A 22,751-nucleotide genomic window follows, 5' to 3' on the forward strand; every position below is an offset into this window, starting at 1 on the left:
AAAAATTTTGAGAATACAATGTGATTTCTAGTTGTAAACTTCCACTAAGGTGAAAGGATAGGCTTCTGATGTGGGTTGACCTGCATTATATAGAGAACTAGGGATCCTAAAGTAGGAGAGCATTCGAAGCATGATGTAAAGGCATAGATATGGGACATGGAATGTTGTTTTTGGGATGGGACATAGGTAAAATTGGCTGGAAGACATGTAGAGCAACATAAGTAAGGAGAATGAGCTTGGAACCAAATGATGGAGACAACAATACAATTAAATGCATTATATATGCTTGGAGGACAAAGACAAGAAGGAAGCAGTCCTTGACCTCAACGATCCTACATTCAACTAAGGGTGTCAGATGGTAAACGGAGATGCAAGGCAACATGTATTTCTATTTGTTGTTCAGTTGTTTCAGTTGTGCCTGACTCTTCATGACCCCATTTGGAGTTTTCTTGACAGACATACTTCAGTGGTTTGCCATTTTCTTCCCCAACATGTTCATAGCTGAGTAGATACAAAATTTATATGAACACAATTTGAAAGCTTGGATTCCAAGAGGCCGAGAATTCTAGGTATGGTAGACAGCTTATGCAATATTGAAGAGTAGCCCAGTGAAAGGAGAGCATAGAATGGCGGACACTCATAAAGTGGCTCTTGGAGTGATGGAAGTGATTGTACTTTCCATTGCACCAACTCTCTACATGTAATTGACCAATGATATCTATTCTACCGTGCTTTGTACTTTATGTCAGTTATATGTCACCCAACCACCCAAGGTGTAAAGTAGAAGACACAGGTGAAAATGCCTGGAACTTGAAATGATTTATTATTTTTGTAGCCAAAGTGAGTTGTGCTTTCTTCAAAAGATTCTGTTCAGGGAAGGTTTGTAAACCAACACTTATTTTTTTTTATAAAAAAATGTATATATGAATACATTATGAGTATTTATTTACCAAAACAATGATAGTGCTTTTTACATAGCCTGTGTAAATAGATACATTCAACATGATGCTTAAAAGATGATAGTGGATATTAATAAGTAAACCTCCAGGGTTTGAATTAAAGCCAAAGAAAATGGTTGCCTCTGGAATTAACAAAAAAGAAAAACAAATAAACAAATAAAAGTGACCTTTTTTAACTTGATCCATTCCCAAGATTTCAAAAGTTAAAGTTTAATGACCAAATGTTAGACAAATGTCTACTCTAAATCTCATATACAATGATTTATGGAAATTGATAGTAACTCAAAGATGTTTCAGAAAATAGACTGAAAATTGCAGGCAAAATATTATTATTTTTTTTAAATCATGGTAGGCAATTATTTCAACTGCATATTGGGTCTAAATGCATAGTGAATTGTCAAGGGAAAGCCCACTTGACAATTAGGTTTCCAGTATCTAGCTTTACACTAACAGGCTTTTCCCACATTATTTTTTGTTGTTATACAACTGAACCCCCTCTTTCGCTTATATTCTCTCTCCAGATCTATTTATAGTTCCCCAACTGGATGGCGGAGCGTTCATAGACACATCGGAAGGTCGATGGCTGGATTTCCCAGTATCGTACTGGGTTGCTGAAAAGGCTCACACCTGAGTAAGAGGCCTTTTTGGTGTTGTAGCCTGGGGGACAGAAGTCATTGGATCCCACATTGGAAATGTTGTTGTTGTGGAGGTAGACCACCTGTAACATAGAATTGGAAGAAATAGGTAATCAATCTCAGAAGTCATTAAAAATAACAAATTTGCTTTAAAACTATTTTTAAAGTAACAAAAAAAGAATAAGCTGATTTTACTCAAAATATACTTTTTACCTGATTTTTCATTCAAGTCTTTTGAATGAATTGCTTATTATTTCACAAAGGTGAAGGATTTTTAGAGCGATTAGTCTAGATATACTTTCTGTAAGTACTACCAGTGCTTAACACAGTGATTCACACATTATACATTGTTCTTATTGAGTCATTTTCAATCATGTCCATCATTGTGTAACCCTAGGTTTTCTTAGTAGAGATACTTGAATGGTTTGCTATTTCTTTTTTTTTTCAACTCATTTTAAAGATGGGGAAACTGAGGCAAAATTAAGTGACTTGATCAGGACACTCATCTAGTAAAAGACCAGATTAGAACTTGCAAAGATGAGTCTTCCTAACTCTAGGCCTGACATTCTATCATCTCTGCCACTTAACTGCCCTTTATATATAATAGACCTTTAATAAATGCCTTATTCATTCATTTAAAGAGTAGATAAATATCCAGCTCTGAAAGATAAGTTGGAAACAGGTTAAGAACAGATTTAATTGCCCAACACAGGATATGTTTTCTTTAAAAGGCAACAAAGAACAATGGAAGATTCTTGAGCAAAGGATTGACTACTTTTCTCATTACACCTCATGTAGGCCAACTCTCTATGTAGACAGAAAACTGTAAATTTTGATTTATATTTTTTACCAATTAAAAACTGGAAAATTACCAAAGATTGCATAAATGTGAGGCAAGAACTCATGTTCATAAACTGCTGCTTGGAATTTTTCGTAAGTGAATATTGAATACTCTCTTTTTATGATCAAAGTCATACCAACTGTCTGATACAATGGTGAGTGTTGAGACATCATTATTTAGGAAAGAAAGAGAAAATGTGTATCATACGAAGAATCACAAAGACTTTTAAACTCTGAGAAAATTCTCTGAATCGCAAGGTTGGGGCAAAATATCTCAAGATATTGATGGAGTTGCTAAGTGTTGAAATGAATATAATATTCTACCTGGAGTCAAGAAGATTGTATTCTAGTCCTGTCCCAAATACCAGCTGTATGTCCCTAGCTAAGTCTCTTCTCTTCTCCCAACCTCTGTTTTTTATAACAATTGTAATAACATTTACTTTAAAAGGATGTTTTGAGGAGCAAAAGAGATCATCGATATAAAGCACTTTACAAACCTTAAGACACCATATTAAGTACTTTCTATTATTATTACAAAATACAGTTAATGATACTGACATGTAAGTAATCAATGAATATAATAAAGATTCACATCTACATAATGTCTTGAGATTTACAAAGTCCATTTCAGACATTTAATGTTCCTGACAGCCTTGGGAGAAAGGTGCTTTTATTCTCGCAATTTTATAGATAAGAAAATCAAAACTAAAACATGTTGTAAATAGGTTTTGCTTGACCTCAGTTTTCTCTGAGACAAAAAGATGCAGCTTCTGTTCTCAGATAGTTTCTGTCTTAAAAAAAAAAAACAACTTACCTTGTGCTTTAGCATCAATTATAAGACAGAAGTGCAGCAAGAATTTGGTAATTGGGGTTAAGATACTTGCCCAGGGTCAGTCAGCTAGAAAGCCTGAGGACAGACTTGAACCCTAGTGCTCTATCCTCTCAGCTACCTAGATGCCCCAAGAAGACCATGCAATGTGACTATTATTTTGGAACATTTTGTTCCAATGTTAGATGATGTTCTGCAGAGTGATACTTAATTTTATCTTCAGATTTCCTTATTTTTCCTCTGAAAATTCTTGCTATTACCCCTCACTGGCATCATGGGGAAAAAAAAAGAACAAAGTCATGTAAGACTGATGAATAATGACTTCCGGTCAAGATGGTGGCTTAGAAGCTGTGAAAGTTCAGACCTCAGAAACCCTTCCTTACCGATTGCAAACTGAGTGCTCCTAGGACACCAAAATTCAAGCTGAACAACAGGACAGACCCGGGGAACCCTCCTCCCAGACCTGGATCAAAAGATACGGCCCCCCAAAAGCCAAAACCCTAGATCACTCGGATCTAAGGGGCAGGCAGAAGGAAGGTCCCAGGACCCATCCCCCCAACCCAGAGTGCTGAGCCAACGGCAGCAGCGGGAACTTCAGGGCCCGCAAAAGGGCCCCAGGGCTGGCTATATTGAAGGACTCACCTTGGAAGCAACCTGAGCCAGTCTCCGGGACTCACTGGCGGCAGGGAGGCACGGAGAGAAGGGGGAAGCCTGTGGCCCCCTGGCTGGGTCCTTCCAGCTGAGTCTCAGGGGAGGTCCCAGCTTTGGGGCACCAGCTGAGCCCAAGCCCATCGGGAGCCCTCAGAACTACTGAGGGGAGAGAAACCTTGGGGCCAAAATCAACCAGCTGGAAAATGAGGCAAAGGAGATGAAAGATGAGGCAAAGGAGATGAAAGATGAGGTAAAGAGGATGAAAGACAAACTTCAAAGAAAATCAGACCAGAAGGAAAAAGACGACCAAAAGGCCAGAGATGAAATCCAATCTTTAAGAACCAGAATACAACAACTAGAATCAAGTGACCTCACAAGGCAGCAGGACACTACAAAACAAAACAAAAAGAAAGAAAAAATTGAGGAAAATGTGAAGCATCTCATTCACAAAACAGATAATTTAGAAAATCTTTCAAGAAGAGACAATTTAAGAATAATTGGACTACCAGAAGACCACGACAAAAGAAAAAGCCTGGACTAGAGGAAATTATCCAGGAAAACTGTCCCGAGATCCTAGAACAAGAGGGGAAAGTGGAGATTGAAAGAATCCACAGATCACCCCCTGTATTTAATCCCCAACTGACAACACCAAGAAATGTTATAGCCAAATTCAAAAACAATCAGATGAAAGAAAAGATATTACAAGCTGCCAAGAAGAAGCCATTCAGATACCATGGAAACACGGTGAGGTTAACACAGGATCTGGCTGCATCTACACTGAAGGACCGAAAGGCATGGAATACAATATTCCGGAAAGCAAGGGAACTAGGTCTACACAACCAAGAATAAAATACCCATCAAAACTGACTATATTCTTACAAGGGAACGTATGGTCATTCAACACAACAGAAGAGTTCCAAGCATTCATAAATAAAAGACCAGACCTGAACAGAAAATTTGATGTCCAACCACAGAACTCAAGAGAATCATCAAAAGGTAATTAAAAAAGAGGGGAAAAAACAAACAAAACAACAATAAAAATTTTATAAGAGACTCAATAAGTTAAAATGATATGTATCCCTATAAGAAAAGAGGTCATTCGTAACTCTTAAAAACTGTTGCTATCACCTGAGCAGCTAGAAGAATTACACTCAGAGGGAACAGTGACAAACTGTATAGGATGAAAGGACAAGACATAAAAAGTATATAGATATATACATACATAAATACATATACATGTGTATATGTATATATATATATATATATATATATAGAGAGAGAGAGAGAGAGAGAGAGAGAGAGAGAGAGAGAGAGAGAGATACATGACTAGAGCTAAAAAAGAAAAGAGGTTATGACTAAAAGAAATCGGAATAGAAACAAATGGGGGTAAATTTATATGTCACAAAGAAGCTCATAGCAGGAGGGGGGAGAACATCAATACACTGGAAGGGTAAAAAGGTTGGAGAAAGGAAATACTCAACTCCTATGTACTTTGAAACTGACCCAAAGAGGGAAGAACAACCCAATCCATTGGGGAAGAGAATAGATTTGTGCCCTATAGGGGAGTAGAAGGGTAAAAAAACGGACTGGTGGGGAGGGAAGCAGTACAAGGGAGGGAGAGGGTGGGGGGGGAATTTTAAAAAGACTACAGGGGAAAATAAGGGAGGGAATAAGAAGGGAGGGGGGTAGAAATGGAAGTGAAATAAGGGAGGGAACGGGGCGGGGGGGGGCTGACTATTAACAAACATTGGTATAGAAGGAAATAGTAAAAGAAGAAAAGACAGGACCAGGAGTAGAAATCAAAATGCTGGGAAATACACAGCTAGTAATCACAACTCTGAATGTGAATGGAATGAACTCACCCATAAAACGCAAGCGAATAGCAGAGTGGATTAGAATCCAAAACTCTACCATATTCTGTCTGCAAGAAACACACATGAGGAAGGTAGATACACATAGGGTGAAAGTAAGAGGATGGAGCCAAACCTATTGGGCATCAAATGATAAAAAGAAGACAGGAGTAGCAATCATGACATCGGACAAAGCCAAAGTAAAAATAAATCTAGTTAAAAGAGATAGGAAAGTAATTACATCCTGATAAAAGGCAGTATAGACAACGAGGAAATATCTGTACTCAATATGTATGCACCAAATGGCAGAGCATCCAAATTTTTAAAGGAGGAACTAGAGGAGCTCAAGGATGAAATAGATAGAAAAACTATACTAGTGGGAGATCTGAACCTTCCCCTATCTCAACTAGATAAATCAAATCAAAAAATAAATAAGAAAGAGGTGAGGGAAGCAAATGAAATCTTAGAAAAATTAGAGTTAGTAGACATATGGAGAAAACTAAATAGGGACAAAAAGGAATACACCTTCTTTTCAGCAGTACAGGGTACATTCACAAAAATTGACCATGTACTAGGGCACAAAATCATTGCAAACAAGTGCAAAAGGGTAGAAATAATAAATGCAACCTTCTCAGACCACAGTCCAATGAAAATAATAATTAGTAAGGGTACATGGATAGATAAATCAAAAATTAATTGGAAATTAAACAATATGATTCTCCAAAACCAGCTAGTTAAAGAACAAATCATAGAAACAATTAATAACTTCATTGAAGAAAATGACAATGGTGAGACATCCTTTCAAAACCTATGGGATGCAGCCAAAGCAGTACTCAGGGGGAAATTTATATCCTTAAGTTCATATATAAACAAATTAAGAAGGGCAGAGGTCAATGAATTGGGCATGCAAATTAAAAAACTAAAAAGTGAACAAAATAAAAATCCTCAGATGAAGACTAAATTAGAGATCCTAAAACTCAAAGGAGAAATTAATAAAATTGAAAGTCAAAGAACTATTGAGTTAATAAATAAGACTAGAAGCTGCTACTTTGAAAAAACAAATAAAATTGACAAAGTACTAGTCAGTCTAATTAAAAAAGGGAAAGAAAAAAACCAAATTGACAGTATCCAAGATGAAAAGGGAAACCTCACCTCTAATGAAGAGGAAATCAAGGCAATCATTAAAAACTACTATGCCCAATTATATGGCAAAAAATATGGCAATCTAAGTGATATGGATCAATACTTACAAAAATATAAATTGCCTAGACTAAAAGAAGAAGAAATAAATTACCTAAACAACCCCATATCAGAAAAAGAAATTGAACAAGCCATCAAAGAACTCCCTAAGAAAATATCCCCAGGTCCAGACGGATTCACAAATGAATTCTATCAAACATTCAAAGAACAACTAACCCCAATAATATACAAACTATTTGACAGAATAAGCCAAGAAGGGGTTCTACCAAATTCTTTTTATGGCACAAACATGGTACTGATCCCAAAGCCAGGCAGGTTAAAAACAGAGAAAGAAAACTATAGGCCAATCTCCCTAATGAATATAGATGCAAAAAGCTTAAATAGGATACTAGCAAAAAGACTGCAACAAGTCATCACAAGGGTTATCCACTACGATGGTTCCACTAGGTATCCACTAGGATGGTTCAATATTAGGAAAGCCATCCACATAATTGACCATATAAACAAGCAAACCAACAAAAATCACATGATTATCTCAATAGATGCAGAAAAAGCCTTTGACAAAATACAACACCCATACCTATTGAAAACACTAAAAAGTATAGGAATAGAAGGGCCTTTCCTAAAAATAATAAACAGTATATATCTAAAACCATCAGCAAACATCATCTGCAATGGGGAAAAACTCAAAGCTTTCCCAATAAGATCAGAAGTCAAACAAGGATGCCCATTATCACCTTTATCATTTAATATTGTACTAGAAACACTAGCAGTAGCAATTAGAGAAGAAAAAGAAATTGAAGGTATTAAAATTGGCAATGAGGAGACCAAGCTGTCACTCTTTGCAGATGATATGATGATTTACTTAAAGAATCCCAGGGAATCAACCAAAAAGGTAATCGAAATAATCAACAACTTTAGCAAAGATGCAGGATACAAAATAAACCCACATAAGTCATCAGCATTTCTATATATCTCCAACCCAGTTCAGCAGCAAGAATTAGAAAGAGAAATTCCATTTAAAGCCACCCGAGACAATATAAAATACTTAGGAATCTATCTGCCGAGACAAACACAGGAACTATATGAACACAACTACAAAACACTCTCCACACAATTAAAACTAGATCTAAACAATTGGAAAAACATTGATTGCTCATGGGTGGGAAGAGCTAACATAATAAAAATGACCATCCTAACCAAACTTATCTATTTATTTAGTGCCATACCCATTGAACTAACAAAAAACTATTTTACTGAATTAGAGAAAACCATAACAAAGTTAATTTAGAAGAATAAAGGATCAAGGATATCCAGGGAAATAATGAAAAAAAAAATACAAAGGAAGGTGGCCTTGCAGTCCCAGATCTCAAACTCTATTACAAAGCAGCAGTCATCAAAACAATTTGGTACTGGCTAAGAGACAGAAAGGAGTGTCAGTGGAATAGACTTGGGGTAAATGATGTCAGTAAGACAGTCTTTGAGAAACCCAAAGACCCCAGCTTTTGGGTCAAAAATCCAGTATTTGATAAAAACTGCTGGAAAAATTGGAAGACAGTGTGGGAGACATTAGGTTTGGATCAACACCTCACACCCTACACCAAGATAAACTCAGAATGGGTGAATGACTTGAATATAAAGAAGGAAACTATAAGTAAATTAGGTGAACACAGAATAGTATACATGTCAGAACTTTGGGAAGGGAACGATTTTAAAACCAAGCAAGACTTAGAAAGAGTTACAAAATGCAAAATAAATAATTTTGACTACATCAAATTAAAAAGTTTTTGTACAAACAAAACCAATGTAACTAAAATTAGAAGGAAAGCAACAAATTGGGAAACAATCTTCATAACAAAAACCTCTGACAAAGGTCTAATTGCTCAAATCTATAAAGAGCTAAACCAGTTGTACAAAAAAATCAAGCCATTCTCCAATTGAAAAATGGGCAAAAGACATGAATAGGCAATTTTCAGTTAAAGAAATCAAAACTATTAATAACCACATGAAAAAGTGTTCTAGATCTCTTATAATCAGAGAGATGCAAATCAAAACAACTTTGAGGTATCACTTCACACCTAGCAGATTGTTCAACATGACAGCAAAGGAAAGTAATGAGTGCTGAAGGGGATGTGGTAAAGTAGGGACATTAATGCATTGCTGGTGGAGTTGTGAATTGATCCAACCATTCTGGAGGGCAATTTGGAACTATGCACAAAGGGCACTAAAAGATTGCCTGCCCTTTGATCCAGCCATAGCACTGCTGGGTTTGTACCCCAAAGAGATAATAAGGAAAAAGACTTGTACAAGAATATTCATAGCTGTGCTCTTTGTGGTAGCCAAAAATTGGAAAATGAGGGGATGCCCTTCAATTGGAGAATGGCTGAACAAATTGTGGTATATGTTGGTGATGGAACAATATTGTGCTAAAAGGAATAGTAAAGTGGAGGAATTCCACAGAGACTGGAACAACCTCCAAGAAGTGATGCAGAGTGAGATGAGCAGAACCAGGAGAACATTGTACACAGAGACTGACACAGAGTGGCACAAGAGAATGTAATGAACTTCTCCATTAATGGCTTTACAATGTCCCTGAACAACCTGCAGCGATCTACGAGAAAAAAAAAAAACTATCCTCAAGCAGAGGACAAACTGAGGGGAGTAAAAACACCGAGGAAAGGCAACTGCTTGACTACAGAGGTTGAGGGGACATGATGGAGGAGAGATGCTAAATGAGTGGCCTAATGCAAATACCAACAACAAGGAAATGGGTTCAGAGCAAGGACACATGTGATACCCAGAAGAATTGCGCTTCGGCTAGGGAAGGCGGGGGGGCGGGTTAAGGGGGAGGAAAAGAAAATTATCTGTTTCCAATGAACAAAGTATGAAAATGACCAAATAAAAGAATGTTTAAAAAAAAAGACTGATGAATAAAAAAAATATTTGTAATTGTACCTGACATTTCATACCGTTCTGTGGTTAAACAAAAGAATTTTATACTTATTAGATCATTTGATTATTTTGATGGGAAATTTAAAGTGAAGCTAAGTTAAAGTGACTCAAAAGAGGCTGAAAAAGAGGTTAGTTAAGCCAGTTGGCTTTGTTTTAACTTAAATATGGAGATAGGGATCTCCTGAAACACAGTGCACTCTAGAGGAAGTATGAAACAGTGAACAGAAAATTCTGGGTTCAAATTCAGCCCCAGACACTTAATAGTTGTATGATAATTCTTCCTTCCTTCCTTCCTTCTTTCCTTCCTTCCTTGCTTCTTTCTTTCCTTCTTTTTCTTCCTTCCTTCTTTTTCTTCCTTCCTTCTTTTTCTTCCTTCCTTCTTTTTCTTCCTTCCTTCCTTCCTTCCTTCCTTCCTTCCTTCCTTCCTTCCTTCCTTCCTTCCTTCCTTCCTTCCTTCCTTCCTTCCTTCCTTCCTTTCTTTCTTTCTTTCTTTCTTTCTTTCTTTCTTTCTTTCTTTCTTTCTTTCTTTCTTTCTTTCTTTCTTTCTTTCTTTCGTTCTTTCTTTTTCCTCTCTCTCTCTCTCTCTGTCTCTCTCTCTGTCTCTGTCTCTCTCTCTCTCTCTCTCTCTCTCTCTCTCTCTCTCTCTCTCTCTCTCTCTCTCTCTCTCTCTTCCTCTCTCTTTCTACCTTTACCTTCTGTCTAATAATTGATACTATCAGTTTCGTGGTAGAAAAGTAGTAAAACCTAAATAATTGAGGATTAAATGACTTTGCCAAAAGTCACACAGCCTAAGATAGGTCTGAGAATAGATTTGAAGCTAGGACCTTTTATCTTCAAGTGTGGCTCTCTGTTCACTGAGCCATCTAGCTGCCCAATAGGATTTCTAGATAATCTGAGGGCATAAACTCCTAGTACAATGTAATAGGAAGGCTCTAATGGTTAAATGAATATGAAATGAATTTATGCCATTATAAGAGCTAAAAGCTGGAATTAGACTTTAAGATAATTGCATAACAGAGTTTCTAAACAATTTATGAACAATTTATAAATCCCCTGTGCACATGCTACTTTATGTAGAACCATAGAAGCATAGAATAGAAGTTGGAAAAGACCCCAGAGAGTATCTAATCCAACCTTGGGATTTTATTTCTAATTATGATTTTTTTAAAAGTATGGTGCCCATTCAATGCATGTTGAAAATGAATGGGATAAGGCTGGTTTTCTTATCAGTCTTCCAGAAACATTAAAATCAAGTTCAAACTGAAAGGGAACTTTTGGGGGGTCTTCTAGGCTGTCTCGTTTTATAGTTGGGGAAACTGAGAGCCAAAGACTCATCATTGGATTCTAAGTTCCTTGACTCCAAATCCAGGGCACATTATATTGGGTTACATACATTGGGTTACAAAAGCTTTGTTCTCTTACTCAGTTTCAATGCTATTGGACCACTAAGTTGTATTCGCATCATTTTTGGAGCAGGAACATCTTGATCATTTACAGCTGGTTATTTCATTCTCTGTACGAGTCCCCTGCTAAATCAACAATTTGCTTCATCACTCTTAGATGCTGGGAAAGTTAAAAAGGTTCACTGGTATTTTTTCCAGTGTCCTTTATACCATTAGTTACCTTGACTTTTTACTTAAAACTAACTTAAAGTTCATGAGCATTGAAGGCTGTGCTGAAGCCCACCTGACTGGTTGATGGGAGTTACTTATTGATAGTCTTTATTTCTTAAGGTTATTGTGAGATCAGATCAGATGAGATCTTTATAAAGTGCTTAATTAACATCTCACTGATAGTTGTTAATAAATGCTATTTTTTAAATCATGAGCATTTATACTCCCCAAATTGGCAAAAACTACAAATAATGGTTTGATTTATTGCTTTGTTGATTGTCTAGACTTAAGAAAGTAATGAAAAAATGTTAACAATGTGGATGAAATTTAAAGTATGTCATGCCAGATTTTTTGTCCAGTTATTCCAACATTTACCCTCCAGTTTTAAGTCTCCAAAAAGGATTATGACAGGAAATTTTAAGTTGAAGCTTTTCTGTTTCCTAAAAAGGCTTTTCATGTAATTTTTGTTAATTATGGCATACATTTGTATTGTGTGTGTGTCAGATTGGTTCAGACCTAAGAAAACAGTGATTGAATTGGTAGGGAGGAATCTCAGTGCAGCAGTTCCCTCCATTAATTCTTAATGGCAATTTCTGGATAATTTATGGCCTTCAAAGATTACTCAAATCCTGAAAACATAATATAATTTTCCCATCATCACAGAACAAAGATGTCCCAGAGTCAGGACTAGAAATAAGGTATAATTTGACTCCAAGCCCACCATACACTATGACAAGCTGCCTCTCAGGTCTTTGCTATTCCTCTTTAAAATACCATTATTGAGTAAAACTATTGAGTAAAATTCCTTTAAGTACCAGAATTATACCTTTAACCTTTGTCCTCTACAATCCACTCATAAGAAGGCTTTATCCACATATACATTGTTCACCTGAATCCAGTTTTACTAGTTCTGTGACTGGGCAAGTCACCTCGCCCTGTTTGCCTCAGTTTCCTCATCTGTAAAATGAGCTGGAAAAGGAAATGGAAAATCATATTACCTGAATATATTTATGCTCTGCCAGGCCTCCAGGAACTTTGATGAGCTTGTTGTTGTCCAAGTGAAGTTCTCTCAGGCGGGGTGCGTGGGCCAGAGATCCATTTTCTACTGCAGAAATGCTGTTGAAACTAAGACCCAATCTGCAAGAGGAAGTAACATTGAATGAATAATAGACATCAGGACCTTTATCATAATTATGACTTGCTTAGTCCAGTTTTTACAGATGAGAAGAGCAGTTATGCTTCAAATTAGAACACAATTCATAAATAAGCTGGAGAAATCTCATTCCTTCATTGGTTACTTCTCTCTCTAGAAATTGGCATGATGCATTTATTTTAACAGTACTTCCAGGAGAGACATGTCATATCCCCAAGCCAATGTTGTAAGAGACAAAGGTTAGCAGAGTGAGCATTCTGTGATGGAAGGGATGACCATCATGGAGCTCAGTTGCCTTTATTACTAAAAACAAGGTTTTGACAAGATAATCTCAAAATTCCCTCCTCGTTCTAGAACTGTGAGCTCCCTCTGTCTCAATTTCCTTATTTATAAAGTATGAAAATTGACTTAAGTGGCCTCTAATGTCCCATCTATATGAAGGGTTCTTCACATTCTTAAACTCCATTAGACTATAGGTTCCTTGAAGGCAGGAATTATATTTTATTTCTTCTTATATCCCCATTGCTTACTAATGATTAATTAATTAAAATGTAATAAATGTTAATTGGCTGTATGTGGTGGGTCCTTTTGACAATCTGGTGAAACCTAGGGAATCCTTCTCAAAAAAAATAAGTTTTTAAATGCACAAAATCAAATATTGAGGATTACAAAGGAAAGTATATATAAGTATATATATACATAAATATATGGATTTATGTATGTATTATATATATATATATCAAATTATTTATCAGGTTTCATATATATCAAGTATATATGTATGTATGTGTATACAAGCATATATATTTATATAAATATATATATACATATATTCATGTAATATAGAGTAAGAATTCCTCCTTTAGCCTTATACCTTCAATACAACCCCTTTATTTTATAAATTAGGAGGTTCAAAAAGCTAAATTGTTTTACTCTGGACAACACAATTAGGAGCAATATTATTGCAATTCAGCAAATAGAATTTATAAATATATTTGGAAAGCATGAAGAAAGTCCCCCCAAATCCCATTAATTTAGTCATCCACTTCTGTGCTATTTCAATTAAATATAATCAGTACTAAAGCATTAAATCTTAAAAGCTCCATATTTAAATACTGTGAGAAACAAACAAACCTCTTCTACTTTTTTTCTATCTTACTATATTAATCAAAAGTAATCGTATTGGGACCATTTTAATGAAATTATATTTATGGCACATATAATTTTCCCCCACTGGAAGTTGTGTTTTCTGTCATGATTTATCTGTTGTTATATTCATATGACGGTTCTCTCAAAGATAATTGTATAAAGAATAAATAGATTCAGCTCATCTGCCTGCTTTCTTCTCACAGCTAGAGGGACCTAGTCAACAAGAAAACTCAGAGGAACATAATGGTTCTGAAAAAATAACTTTTGAATTTACTTAGAAGAGTCCAAGATGAATGGGGTCTGGGAACTGGCACACCTAGTGGGAGAGGCTATCTTCACAGCATCCTAGTGCCGAGATCTAACAGATCAGCTACTGAATCACTATTTATTCCTCAGGGCTTATCTTGCTCATGTGAAGCATGTGGCTGGAGAACTGGCACAAGCTTCAAAGCTATTTAGCTACCTGGGGATTTATATGCTGAAAAAAGCTAATATAGCCAATTTGGTATAGTACAGATTTTCTCTTCCTGGGAGAGACAATAGAATCCCTGAAGGATGAGAAAGGTTTCTTAGTCATTTTCTCATATTTTTTACCAGATTCCAAAGAAAGGAACATCTGTCACTTATGGTATATATTTATATATGTATGTATATATATATATATATATAACTAAATAAAAAAAAATAAAATATACATATAATATATATATATATTACTAAAAGTTTGTCCCCTCAATTTTTTCCAATACCACTATTTTTCTCATTCTCCCTACCTGTGGTTCATCATTTTGACTTTCAAAAATGTATAATTAAACTTCAATTTGAGTCCAGAATATAAGATATAATGTAGAGTGAATTACCTTGTTCCTCTCTTCTATGCTCTACATATATTCACTTAATGTCAGAGTTGAAAGGGAACTCTATATCCATTAAATTAAACTCATACTTTTTTGGGGGAGGGAAAGAGATTTCCCTCTGGAACACAGTGAACAAATGCTTGAAGTGTTCTATATTTGGAATTAGGATAATATAGTATTATAGATTCATAGATTGGTTAGAGTTAGAAGAGACAAAAAGTGGTTTGTCCAAAGTCAGGTAGGTAGTGGCAGATTTAGAACTCAATTCTAAGTCCCCCAAATTCTAGTTGTGTGCCCTTCCCATTACTCTCATACAACAATACAAACTTCCACAAATCAAGGATATCTGGATGAACCATGAAACAATGATAGCCTTAAGGTACTAATATTTGTCCTTGACCTTTCCCAGTGGAACTGTTTGTTGGCTATGGGAGCTGGGTGGGAGGAGGAGAGGGAAAGAACAAGACTCATGTAACCATGGAAAAATATTCTAAATCAATTAATCAAATAAATTTTTTTAAATAAAAAAGAAATTAATACATAATTATATTAATTAATTAATACTTCATTGAGTTCCCTCAATAAATAGTTTAGACTTTTTGAGAATAAAAAAAAGAAACAAGAAGATTAGAGACAGGATTGTAGATCTAGAGCTAGAAAAGACATTGAAGGTTATGTAGTTTGATTTCTTTTGTTTTATAGATGAGAAAACTGAGACCCAAGAAAGTTAAGTGACTTTTCTAAGGTCACACAGTGTGAGAGTGATTTAAAGAGAATTTGAAACCTGATCCTTGAGCTGAGCCTCTGTTTTTTTTAACAATATTTAAGATACTCCAAAATATTTTTAATTCATTAACAAGTGACTACTACTTTATATATATATATATATACATATATATATATATATAATATGTGTATATATGTGTGTGTGTGTCTATATATATAGATATAGGTATATCTGCATTACACTTATCAGAAGCTAGATAATAAGATTATTACTTAGTCAAGCTGGCCAATCCTTTCAGACTGTTTACGTCTACTTTTGTGATCTTGTTGCCATCAAGATGGAGTTCAGTGAGAGAAGGTGGGAGATCTGCAAAAAGAAAACAGAAGTTACTAAAATAGCAGATAAACATTCTAATTATAAAATGGACAGGCATAATGAGGAGGTCTGTTGCCACTTTTCTGAAATATATAGTTGTCTAGAATTTACATGGAAAATATTGTAATAGACTTGGTCTTTAATCTTCCCCTCTCCATTCCCCCATCTCTAATTGGTGCCTTGCTGATTCAAAGCCCAGCTTTTCTTCTCAGTAGTTTGCCCTAGAACTGGCTGTTAGTAAAATCAAGAGCCTATGTTTATGGTGCCACTGACTCTTGTCCTGGAAATTATTATGAAACTATACATGTACAACAGAGACACAAGGGCTGAATTGACTAATAGCCTGCCCCATGGTCGCATGGCTCATTGAGGTTAGTTTTTGAAAAAATAATGGAAACCACCAAAAATGTTCTGCCTTGGTGAGTCCATAGCTCAGGAATGATTTTGAGGCAAATGGCTGTTCTGCAGATGGGTTGATCAGTTTGAGAAAATGGAGAAGATTCATTGAAGAAAATAACTAATTACTAACAAGGATTTATTTCATTGACAAAATGGGCTTTGATTAGCTTTCTTCTAAAAGAATGAATGACTGAAAAATGGACACCTGGAAAGCAGGTCAAAATAATGCAACAATTTACTTAGTATGTATTAAAAAAAAAAACCTGCTATGTGACAGGCACTGGGAATATAAAGATGAAAATACTAGAATATTAGCTTCTTGGGAGTTAGAATTATTTTATTCTTTGTATTTCTTTCCTTAGACCATAATCCAGAGCCTGGCACATAATAGGCACTTAATAATAGCTGGTTGATTGGCTGAAATAGCTTTACCTTCAAAGAGCTTATATTATATTAATTAATATTATATTATAATTATATTAGTATCCTATTATATTCCATTATAGAGATGTATGCATAGCTCAGTAGATATTTTTGTGTATGTGCACACTCATGCATATGTAGATAACATATACATATATTTGGAATATATGTGCACATATACTCATACCTTTTTAAAAACAGGTTTACATCAATATTAGCCATGTAGTAGGAGGCCAGCCTTAAAGGTGCCAGGAAATTAAATTGATGAAGGTAAATAAAAAGAGAATATTCCAAGCATGAGGGACAATCTATGCAAAGGTATTGGAAGTGTTAGATGAAGTATTAAAGTACAGCGATTGGACCAGTTTGGCTGAAGCTAAGAGTGCATCAGGGATATTCAGAGGTACTGAATGTAATACATACAGGAAATGGTTAAATTAAAGAGAATTTAGGATCGTCTATTTCAGTGATCCATTATATGTAGCTTTCATGGAAATGTTAGTTCTAAATATAAGGTAACCAGTGAAAATGTTTACTCTCCCCCCCCCCATACTGCACTATCTAAGATTTGTTCATACAAATAATGTAATTTGGATGGTTATTATTTTAATTCCCTTTGCCCATCTGAAACACTGTTCTTCCAACCTCATATTGTTCCAGTTACTCTAATAACGTCAGCTAGACAGGAAATAGTTGGTAAGTTACACTGCAGCAGTAACACCCTGATGGGCTCAAGCCCTTACTTAGGCAATGTCCATAAAAGTTCAGAGCTGGAAAACTGCAAAATTGTTTTGGTCTGGAAACTTTATGAAATTGCATCCACTTCTGTCAATCTTTCTGTAGACAGTGTGACCGCCGGGTACCTAAGATAATTCGGGAGATTTTACTGGCTTTCTGGAAATTCTGGATTTTTGTCTAGTTCTGCCTTTTTGCCTAAGTTCTACAACTACTTGGATACTTTTGAAACCCTTCCATTGCTGCGATAATTCATTCAGTTCATTCATTCATAGGTAGTAATATATAAAAAGAGATGCCAGTGTGTGCTTTGTCCCTTCCCAAAGATATTATTAGGGGGAAAATGTCTATAATGGAAATAGATGTGACAGTAACCACTACAAAAAAAAAAAGGACCTTGGCTCCCTAAGTGTCTTTTTTGTTGAAGAAATTCCAAAGTTAATGAAGGGGGGGAAAGAGATAGGAACTGCATCTGTCAATGAGGATATTTCTTTTTCTAGCAAAAGTCTAGAATTTACATGGAAAATATTGTAATAGACTTGGTCTTTAATCTTCCCCTCTCCATTCCCCCATTTCTAACTTATCTTCAAAGAAATGACTAGGGTTAAGTGACTTGCTTCAGGTCATACTGATAGTATCTGTCAGTTATGGGGCTTAAACCCACGTTTCCATAGCTCTCAAACGTAGCTTTCTATACACTGGGACCTTGGAGTGTAAAAATTAAATCTCTAACGTGGTCTTTATTTTGTATCTTCTTTATTCCTTGATTTCTAATGATCATTAATAAATCTCTTAAAATATAATACTATTATTGAGATTTATTTTAACTTTTACAGTAGGGGGAAAAATAAATTTTAAAAAGGAGGGAAAGTGTCTTTTTCAAGGTGCTATAAGATTAAAATTTAATATCCAGATACTCCAACTATTATATATAATAAGATTGATTAATGATAACTTGAAGAAAAGGGAAAAAAAAGCTAAAGAGAGAATTAACCAAGCCACGGTTGGGAGAAAAGAAAGAGAAAAGATGGAGTTACAGCACTTATAAACAATATAGAAGGACTCCAAGTGTATGAAAGGAAAAGGATTCTGGGAGATGAAGTCCAAGGGTTCAAGATTTTCTAATAACACAGAGTCCCATGAGTGGAGAACATTTGTTTTGTTTTTTTTTTTTGCCTATTTTTAATATCATACAGAGAGTGTAGCATGTAATGGACATAAAATAAATACTTTTTGATTGACTGTTTAATTGCCTTTGAGTAGTATGGGAATGGGCTCCATGCTTGTTTATAGGAACTAGTTTACCTAAGTTCCGACATGCTTGTCATGAAGTTGGCCATAGGACAATGTAACATAGACCAATAACAACTCATGAAGACCACGCTTTAATTTAGTGAGGGGTCATCATAATCTGTGTCACTGGAGGTAGGACCCAACCCAGGGAAATTATAAATTCTTGTATTATCGAGGGGGTCTCATAATTATTTAACTCTCACAACTCTCCAGTCAGTTATCCACTGTGACTATCTTACCTTGAGGGATAGAAGTTATATTAGTGTCTGAAATTCGGATATAGGAGAGCTTCTTCATTCCAGAAAAGGTCCTCTTCTCGATTCCTGTACTTTTGAGGGGGTTGGTGCCCAGTTCTGTAGAAATAACATGGAGGATTTGGATATGTGATTTATGGATATTCAATGACAAACTTCTGTATTTCAAAATCCCAAAGAGAATGAATTCAAATTTCCTATCACCAATACTGTCTTGACCCAAACAAATGAAAGCCTAAGAAAGCTGCCCATTGTTTCTCCTGTTCCCTGGAGAGGTCATATAAAAGAATTTGAATTCTCTGCACTTGGCAAATAACATGCTCATGGACCTCCCAGAAAATCCTCTAAAACTTTGCCTCCAGGAGGGAAGTATTCTCCAAACACACCTTATGGTAAGGCCAAATCAAATTAACATGTGTATAATTTGGCAGTTCCCCATGGTATTTGAGTGTACAACTCAGAATCAGCTTTGTGTAGTTGGGAAGTGGGTACCAAAGGCCATAAAAAAATAAGACTGTGTAGAAAATGAACAGAAGATTAAGCAGTGCTGGAGAATGGGAATGTGTTCAAAAAGTCCACCAGATTATAGCAGCAGAAGCTGACTTTAAGCAAATGCACAATATGAAAATTTTATGTAGAGAGCACCAACCCAGACCTAAGGTAAGCAAATCAACACTTTTGTGAATTATTTAATTCTTTTCTTGGAAGTTGCTAAAATATATCTTTGGACACACAGTTTTCTCCCAATTTTGATTTCCATGAAAACAGAAAAGAAACAGAAGCTGTTGGCATATTTTCTTTTGACTTATTTGTTTTAGGCCACAGAGCAATGAACCTTGACTCATGTTTTCAGCCTGTCTTCAGAAGCAATATGAGGAAAAAGACAATGGCTACAGACTAAAATAGGATCTGGGTTCAAACGCTGCCTCTGTTGCTAAAAAATTCTGTTGTGATCTGGGAAGTCACTTCATATCTCTGGCCTTGTTATCTTCAGAGGAAAATGAGTAAATTAGATAAGATGGTCCAAATCATCCCAGAATCCCAATACCATGATGCCTATCATCATCATCATCATTTTCATCTCTCTCATTCTCTTTCTCTTCCTCTCTATTTCTCTCTCTGTGTATTTTTGTCTCTTTTCTTTATTTCTGCCTCTGTCTCTTTCCTCTTTTCTGTTTTTCTCTCATGACCTTTGAGGCAAACAGTATAAATATTAACCCCCATTTTCCAGGTGAAGAAACCAAGAATTTCCTTGGTGAATATCATACCACCAGAAAATGTCAGAACCAGGGTCTGAAGCAAAGATGCTTTGACTTCAAGTCCAACACTATCCTCTAGTCAAAGCTACTCATGTTCAGTTAATAGCGCTGAGAGAAACACAGGGTCATTGGGTTTAGATAACAGGGGTCCCAATAATCATCCAGCCCACAGTGCCAGTTTATCCTGTACCTATGACAATCATCTGATTGAGTCCTTCAAAGACGGCAGGCTTCAGTTTGGTGATCTCATTTTCATGGGCACGCAGCTCCTGGAGGGACTTGGGCATTTTAATTGGTAGTTCCTTCAGCTGATTCTTGGACAAGTAAAGCCTTTCCAGTTTCACCAGAGGAGTGAAGGCTCCAGGACTGATTTTGCTGATTTTGTTGTTAACCAGAATCAAAGCCTGTTTAAAAAAATATCCCCAAGATTATTCACACCCCAATAAGCAGTAACAAGATGCATTTCAATTCAACAAGCATTTATTGTCAAGTGTTATTATTGTTCAGTTGTGTCTGACTCTTTGTGACTCCATGTTGTCCATGAAGTTTTCTTGGCAAAGATAACACAATCATTTTCCATTCCTTCTCTAGTGGTTTTAGGCAAAAAAAACAAACAAAAGATTAAGTGATTTACCCAGGATGACACAGCTCAAGGCGAGGCAGTATGATATAGAGAGAAGAACAAGGACTCGGGAAGATTAAGGGTCAAGATCTACTTCTCAAACATTCTGTCTGTATAACCTTGGGAAGTGACTTTACCTCTCAATGCCAACAAGTACCAACCTGTATTTGGTAGAAGAAGTTCCTTACCAAAAGCTCCCTACCATGATGAAATCATAAGTCTAGGAAGAAAGACAGGAAGGAAGGAAGGAAGGAAGGAAGGAAGGAAGGAAGGAAGGAAGGAAGGAAGGAAGGAAGGAAGGAAGGAAGGAAGGAAGGAAGGAAGGAAGGAAGGAAGGAAGGAAGGAATTTTAAATAAATAAATAAAACAATGTTCATTGCATTGGGTTATTATGGAATTGGATTTGAGATAGAAACATAAAATTACAAATATGCCAAATGAACTCATTCACAATGAGTTAAAAACTAGTTCCATTACTAGAAGAAAGAGTGCATGTTATATTTAATAAATCATTATTAAACTAAGGATTAATTTCCTTTTTTATTTACATCTGTTCAAATTATGTTTGTTTTTTTGCAGCTAAAATTATTAAACAATTTTATACTCAATATGGCGAAAGGACCCATGAATGAAAAAGCTGTTCATTTTATGAATGGTTAAAAAAGGCTAATAGCACCCTCTTTTCTGATAGATACTTTGAAGTACCAAGGAAAATGGATAGATCCCATCACAGAGATGATAGCTGCTAAAAACAAACAAAAAAAAACCTATTTAAAAGCATGCTTGGAAACAAAAAGAACATGTCATTAGAGTCCCACTTTAAAGAGAACAGCAAACAAGCGGGATAACCCTCATATTATAAAATGGGATGTATGCAATTTAAACAAATTATTCAAATTATACTTAAACATAACAACCTGGTATTAGGGTAAGAATGTTTTCCACCCATTAAAAACTTGCCATAGCAAAAAACTTCAGGAAAATGTATGTTTTTTAGCATTTCTAGGTTTCTAGGATTATAGATTTAGAACCAACAGGAGCCTTAAAGACCATCTATTTCTGCTCCCTCACTTTACCAAAGAGGAAACTGAGGCACAAAAGAGGTTAGAGTATCTTAACTAAAATCACAAAGGTAGAAAATGGCAGAGCTCAAATTTGAATAGAATATCCTCTTGCACAAACTGCAATGCTCTATGTACTACTCCTCAAAGGGAACTTTAGGATAGAAAAGAGTTATCGTTCCTTATTTCCTCTTAATGTTATCTCAGAAAAGAAGAGTCAAGTTTATATGTAAAATCTCACTTGCTTTTTAATGTTTTAATAGTTTACAAAACAAAAAAAAATCTTTACAATCATGCTCTTAGTTAGGGAGGGAAACCATAAATTCTAATGGGTTTTCATTTATTTTCTCTTTAAAGATGAAGAATATGAGGTGTGAGAAAATTAAGTGATTCACAGGTCACACAATACATAAGGGCAGAGTTGAGACTAACAGACGTAAATGACATATAATCACAAGATTTGAGAGTTGGAGAGAGCCTAAGTACCAAATCCAATCCATTCACAAAATGAATCCTCATTATAATATATAAGAGATACTTAGAGATCTCCAAGGAGCTAGAGAGAGAGACAGAGACAGACAGACAGACAGACAGACATACTCCCTATCTCTCAAAGCAGGATGTTCATTGTAGATATTTTTAATTATTAAGAAATCTTTCTTTCCTTCTTTCTTTCCTCTCTTTTTTCCTTATTTCTTTCATCCTTTCTTTTTTCTTTCTCTCTTTTCTTTCCTCCTCGTCCATTCTCTCCTCCTGCCTTCCTTCTTCTTCCTCCTTCTTTCTCCTTCACCTCTTTCTCCTCCTCATCCTCCCTGTTCCAATTTCAATCTGTTTTTAATTTCCATTCATCCTTCCTGGATCTATTTTCTAAGACCAAACAACAATTCTGATTTCTTGTCCTTGACAGTCTTTCAA

The 22,751-nt window shown here is 35.7% G+C and overlaps 1 protein-coding gene across 1 annotated transcript in view; it reads right to left on the reverse strand.

The window, feature by feature from the left end:
* Window positions 1-800: 800 nt before the first annotated feature.
* Window positions 801-22,751, reverse strand: part of DCN (decorin) — a 62,686-nt gene continuing 40,735 nt past the window's right edge. The window contains 5 exon segments of the mRNA XM_001363123.5: window positions 801-1,677; window positions 12,528-12,666; window positions 15,688-15,781; window positions 18,880-18,993; window positions 20,344-20,557. Of these exon segments, the coding sequence (XP_001363160.2) occupies window positions 1,483-1,677; window positions 12,528-12,666; window positions 15,688-15,781; window positions 18,880-18,993; window positions 20,344-20,557 (756 nt within the window). The 3' untranslated portion in view covers window positions 801-1,482.

This window comes from Monodelphis domestica, chromosome 5, assembly GCF_027887165.1.
Source record: "Monodelphis domestica isolate mMonDom1 chromosome 5, mMonDom1.pri, whole genome shotgun sequence".
NCBI lineage: Eukaryota > Metazoa > Chordata > Mammalia > Didelphimorphia > Didelphidae > Monodelphis > Monodelphis domestica.